The sequence below is a fragment of the Coffea arabica genome, chromosome 4c (assembly GCF_036785885.1).
Source record: "Coffea arabica cultivar ET-39 chromosome 4c, Coffea Arabica ET-39 HiFi, whole genome shotgun sequence".
In the NCBI taxonomy this organism is placed as follows: Eukaryota; Viridiplantae; Streptophyta; class Magnoliopsida; order Gentianales; family Rubiaceae; genus Coffea; species Coffea arabica.
The window spans coordinates 7,542,767-7,561,875 of record NC_092316.1 but is presented as its reverse complement, the minus strand read 5'-3'; the positions used below and the strand labels follow the sequence as shown (position 1 = coordinate 7,561,875).

Below are 19,109 nucleotides of genomic sequence, written 5' to 3'. Positions count from 1 at the left end.
AAATGAGAAACGGGAAAACAAAAGGCAAAACGTAAAGCGAATAGTGGCTGCCACGTCACAATCCGCCAAGATCCCATTGATTACAAGAAATTTCCAACAATCACTGAAAAGAGTATATACAAGTCAAGTACAATCCATTGGATAGGAATACACCCTATTACAAACCACTTTTGTATGGTTACAAGCCAAAAGAAAGCATTTAAATCCAAGTACAACAAAGGTTCCAACTATTGAGGAGCTATACAAAATCTCTCGACTAGCTCCACTCAACTTACTCATCACAGTCAAAAGTCCAAAAGATAATTCCCTGTAAGGAAAACAAAATTTAACGGAGTGAGCTTTCGCCCAATGAGGTACTATCACGTACATATACCAAGATCACATAAACTCAAGAGCATTCAGTCCAAATACGTTCGTCAAGTAAGTAAAAGCAATAACACCCAAGTGTAAGGAATAAAAGGATACGGATGGCTCTCAGGAGCCCTTTTCCTCTTTTGCCATACTTGATCTCATCTCATTGACTCTCCGTCAATGTATACCAGGTAATCATGACCGTAGACCCCTCTTTACTCCAATTATCCGTCCACCTCACTTTCCCCTTACCGGGCCCGAACACCACACAGTACAGAATTGGTATTACTCGAGTAAACCGGAATCTAGGGTCTCATACCCAAAGATTCTCAAATACAGTTCCCATGGCTTGTCAAATGTCCCCGACCAAGTCCTTACTGGCTCGAGTCCATTGACTTCCAATGAGGTAGAGCTCAAAGTAAACAGTACAGATCCAGAGTTACATTAAGGATCGGCATCCAAGCGACACCAAATCAAACACAGTCAAGAGTATTCAAGTTATATCATAACCAAACAAGTAGGCCAGAGAGTACGAGAGTGGTAAAGTACACCCTCGCCTCACCTAGTCCAAACAATCATCACAACTAGTCCAAAACACAGAATTCAAGTACAAGAAAGCCACGGAATAACAAATATGTGAGTAGTACACTCACCAAGTCAAACAAAGTAATTTCACAAGTTTTCGCCCGACGTGAGCCTCGGATCACCGGCACGCCCTATAATAATCAAGAAAGTACAATTAAGACTCAAACACGAGTCGAATACCTTTTAATAGGAACTATTAAGGTAAAACCCAAATATAGCTTGGAAATGAAAAATACATAATATTTAGGGTTAAAAGTAGAAACAACCCTAAAATTATTCATTTCTAGTCAATCTCAACCCAACTCACAAGGATCCAATGCCCTAGACACTCGGACAGCATTTCCCCTAAAATTTCAGCTTTTCCAACCTACAAGACACCAATAAAAACCATCCAACACAACCACAAGCACCCAAACACTTCATAAGGCATTCAATATACTTCATTAGGGTCACAATACCCCTCAATACTAGCCAATTAGAAGCTCAACAATCAACCATAGCAAAGCCCCAATTGAAACCCTAAATCTGAAATTTTCCGCATAAGCGGCAATTTTCCGCAATTAACTACAATTAACGCACAAGTGAGCTATAAAACACCATTTGGAACCACCAAATCAAACCCAATCATATCCATCATATGAAACCAGAAAAATTCCAAGAAAAATCAGAAAATTAGGAAACTTCACTCCAATCCACCAAATCTTCCGTACAATCACGTATATAGCTACTATAAGGCACCACTTGGCCAAAATTAGAAACAAAAGATGAGTTCCAAGCAATATACCTTAGTTCTTCAAGAAAGGTTGAAGCTTAGAGAGTTTTCTTCCAAAACAACACCACCAAGGTCTTCAAACCCTCCTAGCAAGATGATTCTACGGACTAATTCAAGAAACAATCGGTTGATTTTCAAGATTGAGCAAGGATTTGGAGATGAAAGGTTGAAGAATGTTTTTCCTTCTTGGCTGGAGAGGTTCGGCTATGAGGAGGTGAAGAATGAAGAGGTTTTGGTCAAATTTGGACTTTTATGTAATGACAAAGAAAGTTAGGCAAAGTTAGGTAAGCTTGGTCCAACCACATTTGGACACGTGGCACCTTGTTTTGTTTAGTGTTATCCTCTTGTCCCTCCAGAGTTAATCCATCTAGGTAACCTCTAATCATCTCCTAACACCTAGTAATGAAATCCCTTTATGAACAATTTAACCGAATTGGTCGAATTTCTCTCACTAAATGCACTAGCGGGTCCCACGTCCAAAATACGTTCCAAATTTCTCACGAACTACCTTATACTAGAAAAATGATTTAAAAACTATATTTACTGATAAAATGTTAATAAAAGTAATATAATAAAGAAAATACAAGAAAACGGTGCACAGGAATAAAATAATAAATAAATAAATAATAAATTTTTTTTTTTTCTGGGTTCTCACATCCTAGGTGCCCTATCATTTCAATGCATTAAACTCATTTAAATGCAGTCTTGACATGCACAATCGAGCAAGTTCTAGAATGACAAACCATGTGCACTAATCACTCAACAAAACGAAAAATTAGGCCCAAAAATCGCACAAGTGATCAAATTGATGTCAAGTGCAGCATATTAATCAATCAATTCAGCATCAAGAAAAGTATAACACCCCATGGCATGAACTTACTATGTACGCTCATATCTCAATTTGCATTCATCATTGTTTAACTAAAAACACAACCAGAGCATAGTCCAAAGCATAGGCAACCCTCCCCCACACCTAAACCTTACATTGCCCTCAATGTAAGCAAAGAAAGATCAAAACAAAGGTACCGGGGCAACAACACTTCCCTGAAACGGGGGAGGGCAGAAATGAATCACGGTTGTGGAGGGAAAGGCGGGCGGAAGCCCACGTGATGGAGATACTGCGCTAAATTCTGGGCCACCCCGCCCATTTGACGCTCCATCCGATCCATACGAGTGTCTATGTGCTGCATCTGGAACCGGAGGGCTGCAAGCTGACTATCGACGGACGAAAATGGTGGAGGTGCCGAAGAGGATGGTCCGGGGGCATCCGTGGAAGGACCACCCTCTCCCGGGACAGTAGATTTGGAAGCGCTGCACTTCGGAGGAACAGCGATTGGCCCCGGGGGGGCAAACTGGAAAGCGTCATTCACCTGTCTCACAAGACCCATTTTCTCCAAACAAACCAAATCAAGGGGCTCCATAATACAAGCACGATGCAAGTTATGATTATTTAAGTCCAAAACCCCAAGATTGACAGCCAACTGAGTGATAAATGAGCCTAAGATTAATGGTTTATTTTTCTTACTTAGCACAGTTCGGAGGTGGAGGGCAAACCAGCTACCCAAATTGACCCTAGTCCGAGTGACCATGCACCAAACGAAAAAGAACTCGGGCTTAGTCAGAGTACCCGAGCTATCCTTCCTACCTGAGAAACTATAGGCCATGAATCTATGTAAATAACGATAGGCGGCGCTCTTAAGATAAGAAGCCTTAGACCGACTGGGGTCATAGACTTGTCGGTCAACCGACAAACCACTCCAATAATCAAGGTAATGAGAGAAAAATGGCTCCGTGTACTCGCACGCACTGTGCATATACTCCTCACTCTGGGAGTAAAGAATATCAATAAACCCAATAGCCAAATTAAACTCAGTGATAGATTGGTTGAACTCTCTACCCATTACTCGAAACCTCACTACCCCAGGAGTGGTAACGGAGAATTCATCAGGAATATTAAATTCAAAGGTAGCATAGAATTCCCATGTGAGTTCAGTAAAAGCAGGTAGATTGACAGAAGCATAGCGGGTCCAACCTACGTTAGTCAAGTGCTGCGTGACCTCATCCCTCAGGTTTAGCATATCAAGTGTAGGGCCATGGATATATTTACAAGGAATTATCTTTCTCGTGCAAGCCGAGGCATACCGCTCCTTGTCGGCAGCCCAGGTGAAGGTTAAATGGCCGCCAAAGTGGGCCGGAGAGGAGATATGAACCTCCCTATTCCGTCCAAGGCGGGTACGGGGCCCTCCAGGCCCAGTCGATGGAGCAGGTCCCTCTAAGGGGACCGTAGGCTGAGGGGTGGAAGTGGAGGGCTTGTTTTTGCCTTTGATTTTTGGTTTGGTCATTTGGTCTATGGGATAGGATAGAGGCAAGACAAATGTGCACAAAAGAGGTCAACAAGTAGCTGATTCAGTAAAAGGGTCCCAATCACAGCCTCCAGTTACAGACAAGTGCACAACTAAACAATAAAATTACTCCAAGAGTCAATTAATCCTGTGAATCAGCAAAATACTGTCCAAACACTACTAAATCAACCCAAAATTCAATTAATTAGAGAATCGTAGCAAAATTCCCCCAAAAACTAATAAAGCAGGCAACCAGGGTAAAAATTCCCCCCAACTATCACTGAGTGAGCACAAAATTTGACAATTAGTTAGCAATCACCCACGGATATAGCACAGCAACCACAATCAAGTACAAAATATCTATCCTCAGCTAGCAACTAAAAAGAATCTGGCCTCAACTACGAAAATAAAATCTGGCCTCAGCTATTTAGTGACAGAAAATTAAAGAAAGAAATCACCATGGGGGATAACCGGCAGTTGCTATGGGTGGGGCGTTGCACGCGCGAGCTGGCCGTGCGAAGGCAGCTGGTGGCTGGTGAAGCTGTGCAGAGAAGGGGAGACGTCGCGCACTGGTGCTTGCTGCTTCGCGCGCGCCTGGGCAGGACTGCCGCTGGGGATGCGCGCTAGGCTCGCTACGACTGGGTCTGCCTAGCTGGGTTGGTGCACGACTGCAGGCGGGCGGCGATCTGGCGGCTTGCGCTTGCTGCTACAAGATAATGCGAGAGCTAGAGCTGGCGAGCAAAGGGGGTTGCGTGTCTGGTGCTTTGGCTGCTTGCTGCGCGCTGCGGCTGCTGGACGCGCGGGAGGGAGAGGCAGCGGCGGACTGGGCAGCGAAGGGGAAGATGGGCGGCGAGCTGGCGGAGTGCGGCTGGTCAGTGGCGGTCGCGGGCTGGTCAGTGACGGCAGGCGTGGGCTGATCTCAGAGGGGGAGAAAGGAAGTGGCGGACAGCAAGTGAGAAGCGGCGGCCAAGGGAGCAGGGAAGAAGAAGAAAGAAAAGAAAGAAGAAAAAAGAAAGAAAAAGAAAAGAAAGGAGAAGGAGAAAAAGATTAGGACTCCGGGTCTTTGAAAATTTTCCTTTCTTCTTTTGTTTTCTTTCAAGGGCAATGGCACGCTCAACTGCCTTAGAGTCCGCAGATCCTGATCGAAAATTTCTTTTCCTCAGGCGTGACCACCTGGCGTGGGCACGCTTAACTGCTATGAAGTCCGCAGAACCTGAACGAGAATTCCTTCCATCAGGCGTTACCACTTGGCGTGGGCACGTCTAATTGCTATGGAGTCCGCAGAACCTGAACGAAAATTCCTTCCGCTCAGGCGTGACCACCTGGCGTGGGCACGCTTAACTACTAATTTCCTGCCACCAAACATCAAACTATTAATTGACACTAACACTTAACTAAAACTTAAAAAATGCATGAAAACTGAAACAAATAGTCTTGGGTTGCCTCCCAAGTAGCGCCTTTCTTTAATGTCTTTGGCTAGACATGGTCAGGACCCTCAAGCATGATAAGGTGGATCTTGGAGGTGTTTAACTTCCACTTTCTCAACAGAGAACCCCTCATAATAAGGTTTGAGACGATGGCCATTCACCACGAACTTTTTCTCAGTTTTTAAACTTTGGATCTCCACTGCACCATAATGAAACACATTAGAAATGACAAATGGACCAATCCAACGAGAACGCAACTTACCGGGAAAAAGTTTAAGCCTCGAGTGATATAAGAGGACTTTTGTCCCCACTACAAAAGACTTTCTGGAAACCTGTTGCTCATGAAAGATTTTACTCTTTTCCTTATAGATCGTAGCATTCTCATACGCTTCATTTCTTATTTCCTCTAACTCTTGTAGTTGCAATTTACTTTGGACCTCTGCGTCGTCTGATCCCATGTTACATTACTTCACTGCCCAAAACGCCTTGTGCTCGAACTCCACGGGGAGATGGCAAGCCTTACCGAAGACAAGTCTATACGGAGACATCCCAATTGGCGTCTTATACGCGGTTCTGTACGCCCATAGTGCGTCTTCTAGCTTTAAACTCCAATCCTTCCTATCCGGACGCACCATCTTCTCCAAGATCGACTTGATTTCCCTGTTTGACACTTCGGCCTGACCGTTTGCCTGCGGGTGATACGGTGTGGATACCTTATGGAGTACACCGTATTTTCGAAACAAGGCAGTGATAGTCTTGTTACAGAAATGTGTCCCCCTATCACTTACCACAGCTCTTGGCATTCCAAAGCGGACAAAAATATTCGATTTTAAGAACTCTGGACCACTCTAGAATCATTAGTACGGGTGGCTTTGGCCTCCACCCATTTAGAGACATAATCTACAGCAAGTAAAATGTACAGGAAATCAAAAGATGAGGGAAAAGGACCCATAAAATCTATCCCACAAACATCAAAAATTTCAACAAACAACATGGGGGTTTGAAGCATTTGGTCCCTACGAAAAATATTCCCCACCCTTTGACACCTATCACAGGATTTACAGAATAAATAAGTATCTTTGAAAAGAGTGGGCCAGTAAAAGCCACTCTCTAACACTTTGCGAGCCGTTCTCTTGGGCCCAAAATGCCCTCCACATGCAAATGAATGACAAAAATTTAAAATAGAGTGGAATTCACCTGTACTTACACACCTCCTGAGCACTTGATCCGAACATTGCCTCCAAAGGTACGGGTCGTCCCAAATGTAATATTTAGCATCACTCTTCAACTTGTCTCTCTTAGCCTTTGGCCACCCTGCAGGCAATTGATTAGTCACCAAGAAATTTACTAAATCGGCATACCAGGGTACAGACGAGTTAATAGCAAATAGTTGCTCCTCTGGAAATGCCTCCCTCAATGGTGGCTCCTCCTTCTGAGCAAGCAAGCGGCTTAAGTGATCAGCGACTAAGTTTTCTGCCCCACTCTTATCTTTAATCTCCAAGTTGAACTCTTGAAGGAGCAGGATCCATCTGATGAGCCTTGGTTTAGCATCTTTTTTTGTCATCAAGTATCTCAAGGCTGCATGATAAGAAAAAACTATTACTTTTGCACCTAACAAGTAAGGTCTAAATTTTTCTAGTGCAAAAACCACAGCTAGCAATTCTTTCTCTATTGTAGAGTAGTTGAGTTGAGCTCCATTCAACGCTTTGAATGCATAGTAGATCGCATGTGCGGCTCTGCCAATCTGTTGTCCCAACACCGCTCCCACTGCATAGTCGCTCGCATCACACATTATCTCAAATGGGAGGTTCCAGTCTGGAGGTTGGATAACAGGTGGTGATGTCAATGACTCCCTCAACCTGTCAAATGCCACCTTGCACTCTTCGGTGAAGTCAAATGCCACATCTTTTTGCAACAGTTTGAACAGAGGCGCTCCAATTTTGGAGAAATCTTTGATGAATCTCCTGTAGAACCCTGCATGACCCAAAAAGGAGCGCACCTCCCGCACACTTGCGGGGTAAGGTAAGGCAGAAATAATATCAACTTTTGCCTTGTCTACCTCTATACCTCTGGCCGACACTACATGCCCTAAAACAATACCATGATCCACCATGAAATGACATTTTTCCCAATTTAGAACCAAATTTGTCTCAATGCATCTCTTCAAAATTAAAACTAAATTATCCAGGCATTCATCAAAACTATCCCCATACACACTAAAATCGTCCATAAACACCTCAATAATCTTTTCTACATACTCAGAAAATATACTCACCATACACCTCTGGAAAGTTGTTGGGGCATTGCAGAGGCCGAAAGGCATCCTCCGATAGGCAAAAGTACCAAAGGGGCAGGTGAACGTAGTTTTCTCCTGGTCCTCTGGTGTTATTGCGATCTGAAAATAACCAGAGAAACTATCAAGAAAACAATAATAAATACGGCCAGCTAACCTTTCTATCATCTGATCAATAAAAGGTAGAGGGAAGTGGTCCTTTTTTGTCACAGCATTCAGACACTGGTAATCAATGCACTGGCGCCATCCTGTGGGTTTTCTCACCGGGACCATCTCACCCTCTTGGTTCTCCTCAACAGTTACTCCCGCCTTTTTCGGGACTACTTGCACGGGGTTCACCCAAGGACTATCTGAGATGGCGAAGATGATCCCCACCTCTAGGAGTTTAAGTATCTCCTTCTTGACCACTTCCATCATTAGTGGGTTCAATCTCCGTTGCGCTTGTCTAACTGGCTTTGCATCATCCTCAAGCCGGATCCGATGCATGCATAAAGAGGGGCTAATTCCTTTGATATCTGCTACACTCCACCCAATCGCCTCCTTATGATCTCGAAGAAGACGAATCAGGTTGTCTTCTTGCCTAGGTGATAAGTGTGCAGATATGATGACTGGTAACGTCTCATTATCTCCGAGAAATGCATACTTCAGGTGCTTCGGAAGAGGCTTGAGCTCCAACTCAGGTGCCTGCACAATTGAAGGCGACGATTTCGTTTGAGTTTCTGGTACGAAGACAGACGTAAGCTCATACCTCGGGGAGATTGGTGGGAGCGAATGCAGTGCTCCAACTGCACAATATAACTCATCGCTCAGTCCCACATCAGGAGTTGCTCCCAACTCAAGATGTTTGGCTAATGCCACTGCTAGCGCATCAACCCCATCCAATTCAAATATTTCCTGCACAAGGGGCTCAACAACACTTTAAGCATAAACAGAGTTAGTCTCATCTGGGTACTTCATCGCATCAAAAATATTAAAATTTACAATTTTTCCATCAAACTCCATCGATAAATTACCCTCGTTTACATCTATTTTCGTCTTAGCAATGCTTCAAAATGGCCTACCTAACAAATAGGAGACGGATTTAGTGCCCTTTCATCCCTCATGTCTAGGACATAGAAATCTGCAGGAAAAACTAACTCATTGACCTGTACCAAAACATCTTCAACTAACCCTTCTGGGTAAGCATTGGTACGGTCTGCAAGTTGGATTATAATACCTGTGCCTTTTAACGGGCCAAGATTTAGAGAAGTATAAATTGTCTTAGGCATAACATTAATTGACGCCCCCAAATCCAACATTGCTTTCCTAATTTGAGTACCTCCTATCTTGCAAGGAATGGTGAACATACCTGGGTCTCCACATTTTGGTGGGAGTTTTCTCTGGAGTATAGTTGACACGTTTTCTCCCACCGCCACTCGTTCATCTCCCCTTAGCTTCCTCTTGTGGGTACACAAGTCCTTCAAAAATTTAGCATACTTCGGTATCTGCTTGATTGCATCCAACAGGGGAATGTTAATCTCCACTTTTCGAAACACATCCAAGAGCTCTTTTTCCTTCTCTACCTTCTTTGTCTTTTCCAACCTGCAAGGAAAATGGGGTAAGTTAGAGCTAATAGTGAGTGGAGAGGTGAAAGTTACCTTAGGATCCTCACGAACACGTCCTTCCTCTTCAATTTCCTTTTCTATCTCCTCATCGCTTTTGCTTTTTGAATTTTTCACTTTAGGCCCTTCCAGCTCCTTGCCACTCCTCAGCGTCATGGCACTTACATTCTTGGAATTCACCTCGGGCTGCGATGGCAGTTTCCCATAAACGTGGGACTCCAAACGGTTAATAGCGGTTGCCAGTTGGCTTATCCGAGCTTCTTGGTCCTTCTTGTCCGCTTTGATCTCCTGATGAAGCTGAGTAGTAGTTGTGGCCAGGCTTTTGACTAGGTCTTCCAAGGAGCTTCCTGAATTGGAGGATGAGGGTTGAGATTTTGGTTGCCAAGGCTGGTGGAATCCTGGTGGACGATTCGGGAAGGAACCTTGTTGCCTGTTCCCATAACTGAGATTGGGATGGTCTCTCCAACCGGGGTTGTAGGTGTTGGAATACGGGTCTACTGCCTGCGGGGAGCGGGCACGTCTCCGGCCATATTTACCTGTTCCGCCCCGTTCTCTTCCGCCCCGTTCGCTCGCGGTGTGTCTCTCATGGCCAATTGCCTGACAGCAGACGTCAACTCTGACAGTTTCTGCTGGATGGATGACGTCTCTGCCTCATTGACTCTACGGGTAGGATTGCTCTCACGGAAGCCGAACTGCTGAGAGTTTTCTGCCATGGCTTCAATAAGGTCCCACGCTTCCCTCGGTGTCTTGTTCGCCAGGGCTCCTCCACTCGCAGCGTCAATAATACTTCTGTCAGTTGACTGGAGTCCCTCATAGAAGTACTGGATCAACAGTTGTTCACTAATCTGATGCTGTGGGCATCTAGCGCACAACTTGTTGAATCTTTCCCAAAAATCGTACAATGACTCCCCGGAGTACTGCTTGATGCTGCAAATCTCCTTCCTCAAACTTGCAGCCCGGGACGAGGGGAAAAATTTCTCCAGGAATTTCTTTTTCAATTGTGCCCACGTGGTGATACTACCTGCAGGCAGGTAGTATAACCAATCCTTCGCTGCATCCTTGAGAGAGAAGGGGAAAGCTCTCAGTCTTATTTGCTCTTCAGTGACCCCAGGAGATTTCATGCTAGAGCAAACTACTTCGAATTCCTTGACATGTTTGTGGGGTTCTTCGCCAGAGAGACCATGGAACGAAGGCAGGAGCTGAATCAACCCCGATTTCAGCTCGAAAGAGGTATTTTCAGCCAGAGTTGTGAACGTGATGCACAAGGGCTGATGAGTCAGGTCTGGGGTAGCCAGCTCCCTTAATGTCTGGGTGTTGGCCATGCTAAATTCGTTTTCTACTGACTCGTTTGCAAAAGATAAGTGCCCTTCTTTTCGTCTCTTGGTTTCTTGTTTTCGCCTATGCGCTGCCTTCTCAACCTCAGGATCGTATATCAATTCACCTGTACGAGAGGAACGGGGCATAAACTAGCAAAAGTACCAAGAAAAATAAAATAACAAAAACTAAATAAAAATAAAAAAACTGAATTCAAAAAGAAACAAATAATTCCGATGCCAATTCCCGGTAACGGCGCCAAAAATTGACAGGTGCCGAACCTGTACAATAATAATAAATAAATTCTAACTACCACCTGAAACAGTCAGTAACCAATTCGAGTACTGGAACAGGGACTCTAGGTGTGCAATGGGTTACTTGATTCACCCTATTCCCGAAGAGTTTGCTTAATCCGATATACCTGAATTAATTATTTAACTGAATTCCCTAACTAGTAGACAGTGGTAAGCAGGGTCGTCTCCTCAGGGACTAGCAAGATATTTTGTTTCTTTTCAAATCAAGATTAATGGGGGGTTTTGGTATCAAATGCCAACTAAACAAATTAAATGCAGAAATTAACCGATTAAGAGGAATAATTAAGGGAAAACTCTAGCCAAGGGTACACCTCAGAAATGGTTCATGCACTGATCATCGAATCACAGATAATTCCAACATTTATTAATAGATTGGTTATAGTTGTCTCGCACGCGCTAAACAACCAACCCTTCGTTAATTTATCGATAGCTAAGGTACGACCGTTAGCTATTTCTCTAACCCAAAAACAACCCTAGGTACGACCGTAGGATTTAATTCTTAGATTGCATTATTAATTAGAAAGGCCCAATCCTAGCTAACAAACACGCTACGAGGGTTTATTTAAGTTAGGTCAAATATTCCCCTGACACAAATCCAATTATACCAGCTGCTATTGGGATAGAGATAACGAACAATTACGGATTCAATTACCCCTATATAGCAAAATAGCCTATGTGAATAATTAAATATTGCGCACTAGTCAATCATACACAAGGCTATAACAATGAAAATCAGGGAACAAATGAATATCAATAAATGGAGAAAATAATTAAAAACGGTTTAGATCTCACAGTAATTGCCGAACCAAATCGTCAGTTGTCCCCTTGACTAAAATTAGGGGTTTAGTTCCCCATTAGTGAACAGGCCATGAGTGCAAGGTAGGGAAAGGCCATCGATGCTTTGGTATTGACTCTCGTCCAACTCAGCAAAACCCAAGACGGAACAGGGACCAATTGATTATAGTTACTTCCAATTGCCTTTCGCGGCTAAACGTACGAAGCGTAGGCACTATCTATACTTCGGTCAAAGCCAAATTGACAAACAGTTGGTAGGTCCACAATTGCGGCTTTATTTTCTTCCTTTGCTCTCACCGAAAGTATGAGGGAAATGTTTCAATTGTTCAATTCCCAAATTTGCTCCAGACTAGCAATGCTTCAGGTCAACAAAGGGTGGAAAGCAATACAAAGTCAACAACAATGGCTCTTGTTTCTCCTAATTGGCAAACGAAATCATACGAGGAGAGTTTTCCAATTGTTTGATTCTAGTCAAAGCTCATGAAAAGTTCACCAGCATTCAAAGTCAACAAAAGTGGCTATTGTCTGCTGCTTTCTCCCTACAGAGCTGCGGCTCTCTCCTCTCCCCCTCATTCAGAAGCAAAAACTCCCTTTTTAACCTAAGCCGCGCGTACAAGGTAATGCAATCCCCACAATAGCCGAAAATTGTTACTTGTTTAAAATTGCAGCCAGACTCCCTAGAAATATATTAGAATAGAATCTATTACAATTATGTTTCTTCAGCTTCTCAAGCGGGCCCCACGTCCGATGAATCTTCTAAAAGTTGAATTTAAGCACTTTTTAGCAACCATTTCTGCAATTAGCACCAAAACAAAATATCAGCAGAATCTACCCAATTAACGAAAATATTTAGTCAATTAATTGTGCAATAATGCCCAAAATACCCACTAAAATGCAACCTATCAGGAAAGAAAAGAAAAAGAAAAGAAAGAAAAAAAAAGAAAAGTAAAAAAAAAATTTTCACCTTACAAAAACTTCTACAAAATTTTTTCAAACACTTCTATAATGCACTACAGTAAAATTTTAGACAAACTCCCAAAAAACTCAGGTGGTTCCAAACAGGCCCATGTTGCAAAGCATGAATTAAGCATATTACGGGGGTGTTTGGAACCCAAGTTTTTGAGCAAGTTTGTTTGCTACTAGTTTTTATACAACTTTTGCTACAGGAACCCCAAAAAACTCAAAAAAACTCACGTTTGTTCCCTTGTTAGTCTTTTAGCAAAACGACGTCGTTTTGCCGCATCTTATTTTGAAACCCACGATTTGCCGAAAACACTGCTTGGACTGTTCCTCGTTTTTTCAACTCACAGAAGCGGTACCCTGTACAGCAATTTACCCGGCTCACCTGCGCAATTTGGCCATTCGACGTGGAGGTGATCGGAGCTTGGAGAAGTGGCGGGAAACAACTGCAGCTCTGACCTGCGGAGTAGAGGCGCTTGATTGGAAGGTGAACGAAGGTTCGGCTTAGCTGATTCAGTCCCTCCGACAAATGCCTGTGCCAGTCCGAAAGCAAAAGACTGCCGTGCTTCCGTTTAGGAAAGTTCACTTCAGCCAGTAGCATAGATTTGAGCCAGCCACGCTTCAATTTTTGGGACTGAAATCGCAGCAAGCCAGAAGCATTTTCTGGAATTTTTTTGTTGATTACTCCCTGTATATGGCGTGCTGCGGTCTTGGATTCTTTAAGGTTTTGGTATTAAATAAGTCAAAATTTGGAGAAAGGCTGCTGAGTTAATTGCCCTCCGTTGATTTATTATACTTGGTGTTAATTTCGGACAGAGTTGAAAGCTCCGTGTTGATTAATTTGGGTAATGTGTTAATTAATTCTTTAACATTGGTATGTTAGAATTAATTTGAGCAAAGTTTTTAAAAAACTTGTACAGTAAATTACAACTTCTACAGTGACCTACAATAAAATTTTAGATAAACTTTCAAAATCATTAAAGTTTTAGACAAACTTTTAAAAAACTCAGATTCCAAACGGACCCTCAGTTTGAGATGGAATATTTAACCCAACTACCAAAAGCTACTGTTATCTCTATTGAAATTAATTTCAATTTCAGCAGCTGGCGTCAAGGAAAGCCTTGCACATGTATGGAGGACAGGAAATACTCCAGCCCACTTATTTTTAGAAGATAGAGTTACATGGTGCGACAGCTTGTCACATGACTCACATTGCATTGTAAATGCTGCCTTTTGTGATATGAATGGATAGAAAGTTTCTTTTCTTTTCAAAAAAAAAAAAGGGAAGCCTTGCCTTCACTGAGGGAAAGAAAGAAAGAAAGAAAGAATCCAATGCTGTCCACGGTCTAGGCTGCTTCACCAACAAAAACAATTATGTATCGTCAGTGCCAACAAAACATCTGACAATATCTCGTTTTGGATTGTTATTTTTGAAAATATATGTAGTGATTTGACATATATAAAGTAAAAAGATGATTAAAAATATATTTACAAAAAATATAATTTTTCTTTTACAAAAAATCACAATCCAAACAAGGTAATTCTCCAAAGAAGAATGCACAAGCCAGTTCAGCTAAGAAAACCAAGCCTTATCACAACATAAATTAAGTCCACTGAAATATCAAAGTTTTTTTACTCAATTAATAGTTATTGAATTTTAAGAAAACAAAAAAGAACTAAAACATAATATTTATGTAGGAAAAATAGTAATATAATAAAAAATAGAACAGATGACATATAATATGGGACAGAAGATCCGTTGCGAGAAGGATCCGCTCTCCCACTGCAAAAGGAAAACGACAGTAGAAAACAAAAGCAGAAAGAAAAAAAAAAAAGGGGGCTGAAGGTGAAATGACAGCGACAGAAGAAACAACTGGCTTATCATTATAAAATATTTGCATCACAACTGGCTTATCATTATATTTATGTTGCTCATCCAAATTTAATGGATCGTCGATTCACAAGGTTGCCACTTTGAAGATGCGTCCAACGGTGTAAGTACAGTATGAATGACTTGGCATGTATGTGCTCCTAAATTTTTGTCAGATTTACATAGTTTTAATTGACTAACCAATAATTGAAGTGTATATATATATATATATATATATATTTACAGCAAGTAACATAGATACGTGATGGTTATACCTTTTCAGAGTATTAAAGGATGCTGCAGATCGATTTCTTAAGGAGCGGAAGATAACCCTTGACATTGACATTGACCTTTTTCCTCTCAATTTTCTACTTTCTTTTACAAATTTGGCACATGGGTAAGTGGCGTTTTCTTTATTTTGCAGTAAATTTTGTGAGACAGAGAGATGAATTTGAAGTGGGTTTTATCATGAGTGAAAAGACGGCGTTCATGGGCATGTGAAGAAGGTACCGCTCCTTGACGACGTCGTTTTAGTTTCTTTTTGTCGAAGCTCGTTTCCCTCTCTGAGCCTGATACTTGGTCTTGGTAAGACCAGGAAGTAGGCCGGGTCATGCTTGCGGGTTGAAAGAGAGTAGTATATTCGTTTCCACATCAATTTTATTAGAAGAGTACATTGTGGATAACCCTCTAGTAGAAAATGTGCCCTGATTTTCAGCTACTTTGGTGTGTGCAGACTAGCTATGCTTCCCTACCTATAGAGAATTAGGATATGGCTCCATATATATACAAAGACATAAAAGCAGCATATGGTATCCACAATAGACTCGAGATGCCCTCGCATAAAAGATTATACTACATAATCATCATTTAGGAAGGTCATCGAGAAAACAGTATCTACATTACTTTTTCTTTAAAAAACCAGTATGCTTATGATATGGAGTTAGATTATTAACTAAAACGGGGAAGGAAAATTTGTTTACGCGTGAAGGTGGCAAATAAAGTTGAAGGCGGAAAGTAGAGTCAACCCTTGTGTAAAGTTATAGGGAAATCTGGAGGAAGGATCCACTCTCCCAGTGCAAAAGGAAAATTCACAGTAGAAAACAAAAGGAGGAAAAAAAAAAGGAAAGGGGACTGAAGGTGAAATGACAGCGACAAAAGAAACAACTTAGGCTTTACCTGCAAATTCTTGATTTCTTTATCTATGTAAGTCTAGGGTAGAAGTTCCATGTGATAATATTCTCGTCCCAGTTTTGAACCTCGGACAGTTTTGGCAAAAATGACTGATGCTATTGTATCTTTCGCAGTGAAGCAACTTGGGGACTTTCTTACCCAAGAAATAGTTGATCGAAAAAATTTGAGAACGAGAGTCGAGTGGCTAAGAAATGAATTGGGCTATATGCAATCTTTCATCCAAGATGCTGAAGAAAAGCAGAGTGATGATCACAGGATGCAACAGTGGATTTCTGAAATCACAGATATTGCTCATAACACAGTGGCGATCTTAAAAGATTGCAACTTGAAGGTAGGAGCTCCAAAATCTGGATTCTTCAACAGCCTGCAAACTTATGCCTGCTTGTGCAGCAGAGAGGCTAATCTCCACAATATCAGCCAACAGCTTGAGTCTCTCAAGCAAAGGGTGCTCGACATTTCTCGCAAGCGTGAAACATATGGCATCAGAAATCTTAGTAATTCAGCAGGTGAAGGGGCTAACCGTGGTCCAAACAGTAGATCAATCATCAAAAGACTAAGGAGAGCAACTTCCTATGTAGATCAAGATCGACTCTTTGTGGGCTTTGAAGATGTCACTCGGACGTTGTTGGCTGAACTTTTCAAAATGGAGTGTAGACGTAGTGTCATTTCTATTTATGGCATGGGTGGCCTTGGCAAGACAACCGTGGCTAGAGAGCTTTACAACTCCTCCAAGGTCATGGAAAATTTTCGATACCGTGCTTGGGTTTGTGTCTCTCAAGAGTATAGCACCTCGGATCTTCTTCGAACTCTGATTAAGTCGTTCAGAAAGAGGTGCTTCGGAGATGAACTGAAGATTATAGAGAAGATGGACGAGGAAGATTTGGAGCGCTACCTCCGTGAAATCTTAAAAGGCCACAAATACCTTGCGGTGGTAGATGATGTTTGGCACAAAGAAGCTTGGGAAAGCTTAAAAAGAGCTTTCCCTGATGATAAAAATGGCAGCAGAGTCATCATCACTACGCGCAAGAAAGATGTTGCAACGAGAGTAGATGACAGGAGTTTCGTTCATGAGCTTCGGTTCTTGACACCAGATGAAAGTTGGGACCTCTTTTGTAAGAAGATATCTCATGGAGACGGCTACAACAATTGGTGCTCTGCAGGAATGCTGGATTTGGGTGGGCAAATGGTTCACAAGTGTGGTGGTCTACCGCTTGCAATAGTAGTACTTGGTGGGTTGCTTTGCCATAAGGAACGGCTGCAAGAGTGGCACGAGGTGAAAGAACATATTTGGCGACATCTGAAGAATGACTCCCTTGAAATCTCTTTCCTGCTTTCTTTGAGCTACGATGATTTATCGGGGCAATTGAAGCACTGTTTCCTGTACTTGGGCAGTTTTCTTGAAGATTCTTTGATTGACGTAGAAAAGCTTAAATGGCTTTGGATGGCAGAGGGATTCATTACGGCAAGGGAAGCGAAAATGGAGGAAGTGGCTGACCATTACTTGAACGAGCTAGTTAACAGGAGCATGATTCAGATAGCTGACAAAATGTGGGATAAAATTGCCTATTGCAGGATTCATGATCTTCTTAGGGATCTTGCTGTTCAAAAGGCAATCGAGGTAAACTTCTTTGACATTTATGACCCACGCAAATACTCTACTGCTAATTCTTCAGGCCGACGCCAAGTTGTCCACACACAAATTAGAAATTACTTCTCACTTGTCAGTCCAAGTTCGAAAATGCAGTCACTTGTGATCTTCAATCCAGATGGTGAGGAACCCAAAGGAGAGCACTTTCGCTCGCTGTGTGTTAGTTTCACAAATCTTCATGTTCTATATCTAGAAAACTGTCATTTTAACTTTGCCATTGATGACGGGCAACTACCATATGACATAGGCTCTTTGATTCACCTGAAGTTCTTAGGGATAGTAGATACCAACTTTCGTTCCCTCCCGAGGTCCCTGGGAAAATTAAGAAGCCTAGAAACCCTTTGTGCAGCTACGACTGACCTTGCATTTCCTCCTGAGATAAGTGAATTGACAAATCTTAGACATTTGGTTGCTCTTTGCAAGGGGCCGGTGAATATTAGCTCCTTAACAAATCTGGAGACTCTTAAATTTGTCAAGTATCAGGATTGGCTAAAATTGGATACAACCAACTTGGTCAATCTTCGAGAATTAGTGGTTCAAAAAATTGATGGTCAAGGTAGTTTGGATTCAATAGGGAAGTTAAGGAACCTGGCTACTCTCACCCTCACATGCTCAGCAGTTTCCTGGGCTTTTCCTCCACTAAAACCTCTTTCTTCTTGCAAGCATCTGCTCAGATTGTGGTTAAGCGGACCGATAAAAAACGTGGGACGACTAAAGTGGTTGCCGCGGTCGATCATGATCTTAACACTACAACATTCAATTCTTGAACAAGATCCTATGCCTTTGTTGGAGACTTTTCCAAACCTACAAAGCCTTGAGCTAATTGCAGCCTATATTGGACATTCATTTTGCTGCACTGCTAAAGGGTTTCCAGAGCTTGAGCTTCTACGTTTTCGTAGCTTATATGGTTTGGAATGGCACATGGAAGAAGGAGCAATGCCTATGCTGAAAGGTGTTGGCATATACAAGTGTCCTGGGCTGAAATGCCCTGAAAGAATTAATCGTGTCCGTAAGCTTAAAGAAACGGAGAAGAGGCTTTTGCCTTATGAGCGCACGTGGGCATGATGGCGGCTGTTTCGGTCTACATGGTCACACCATTAGCATTATCTTTTTGAAGAGACACAGGACTGGAGAGTGAACCTACTTCATCTTCCTTTTATCATAACAGGGAGACTTTCTGTATTCTTGAGCACTGGTGAATCCAATTTGATTGTGATACATTGCTTCCACTATAATTTCTTTGGTGTTTTTTGTTTCAGCTTATCAAAAAGCATCTGCAATTTGAGTTCTTATATTTAGCTAATCGTCTTATCCTTTTATTACGAAATGAAAATTACAAGATTCTTGCAAAAATGAGTTGAAAGGGTGAAACTAAACATTTTATCCTGCCAAGTCAAGACCTCAAGAAAATAAGTAGGAGATTAGGATCAATACATAATGTAATAGGATTTTAAACGGCAACTTTTCTTGCAGATCTTGATATACCACCGAAGAATTTTGAATTCCAGAGAAAATTAAAGCCAGGGGAATCTGATATAATGACAATGTACTTCAGCTCACAAAGTTAACGAATTTATGTTTGTCCTTCAAAAACTTTTGCTTGACAAATCCGCTCCAATGACTACATATATATATGGACAAATTTC

General features: G+C 42.1%; 2 protein-coding genes and 1 long non-coding RNA gene across 4 annotated transcripts; 1 reads left to right on the top strand and 2 right to left on the bottom strand.

The window, feature by feature from the left end:
• Window positions 1-32: 32 nt before the first annotated feature.
• LOC140004897 (uncharacterized) lies at window positions 33-2,089 on the bottom strand. Its single transcript, XR_011812713.1, has 2 exons — window positions 1,721-2,089; window positions 33-307 (listed from the first exon to the last, which is right to left on the bottom strand). It is a non-coding gene; the product is annotated as an uncharacterized lncRNA (long non-coding RNA).
• A 6,742-nt stretch (window positions 2,090-8,831) lies between these two features.
• LOC113738867 (uncharacterized) lies at window positions 8,832-10,834 on the bottom strand. Its single transcript, XM_027266144.1, has 2 exons — window positions 9,969-10,834; window positions 8,832-9,801 (listed from the first exon to the last, which is right to left on the bottom strand). Exons 1-2 carry the CDS (start codon window positions 10,832-10,834, stop codon window positions 8,832-8,834), a joined length of 1,836 nt encoding a protein of 611 aa, XP_027121945.1.
• A 3,804-nt stretch (window positions 10,835-14,638) lies between these two features.
• On the top strand, window positions 14,639-18,761 carry LOC113738638 (disease resistance protein RPP13-like). Of its 2 annotated transcripts, XM_027265878.2 has the most exons (3): window positions 14,639-14,748; window positions 14,908-15,130; window positions 15,929-18,761. In XM_027265878.2, exon 3 carries the CDS (start codon window positions 16,021-16,023, stop codon window positions 18,526-18,528), a length of 2,508 nt encoding a protein of 835 aa, XP_027121679.1. In that variant the 5' UTR covers window positions 14,639-14,748; window positions 14,908-15,130; window positions 15,929-16,020; the 3' UTR covers window positions 18,529-18,761. The 2 variants fall into 2 exon arrangements, with proteins under 2 accessions (XP_027121679.1, XP_027121678.1); XM_027265877.2 differs by lacking the exons at window positions 14,639-14,748; window positions 14,908-15,130 and having other exon boundaries at window positions 15,645-18,761.
• The last annotated feature ends 348 nt before the right edge of the window (window positions 18,762-19,109 follow it).

Bases quoted from the DNA above. Each gene is read 5' to 3' on its own strand.
- LOC113738867 (XM_027266144.1), bottom strand. From the start codon at position 10,834: ATGCCCCGTTCCTCTCGTACAGGTGAATTGATATACGATCCTGAGGTT. The intron at 9,802-9,968 runs GCAATTGGCCAT...TTATGGGAACAG, and splicing joins GAGTTGACGTCTGCTGTCAG to GCAACAAGGTTCCTTCCCGA.
- LOC113738638 (XM_027265877.2), top strand. From the start codon at position 15,901: ATGACTGATGCTATTGTATCTTTCGCAGTGAAGCAACTTGGGGACTTT.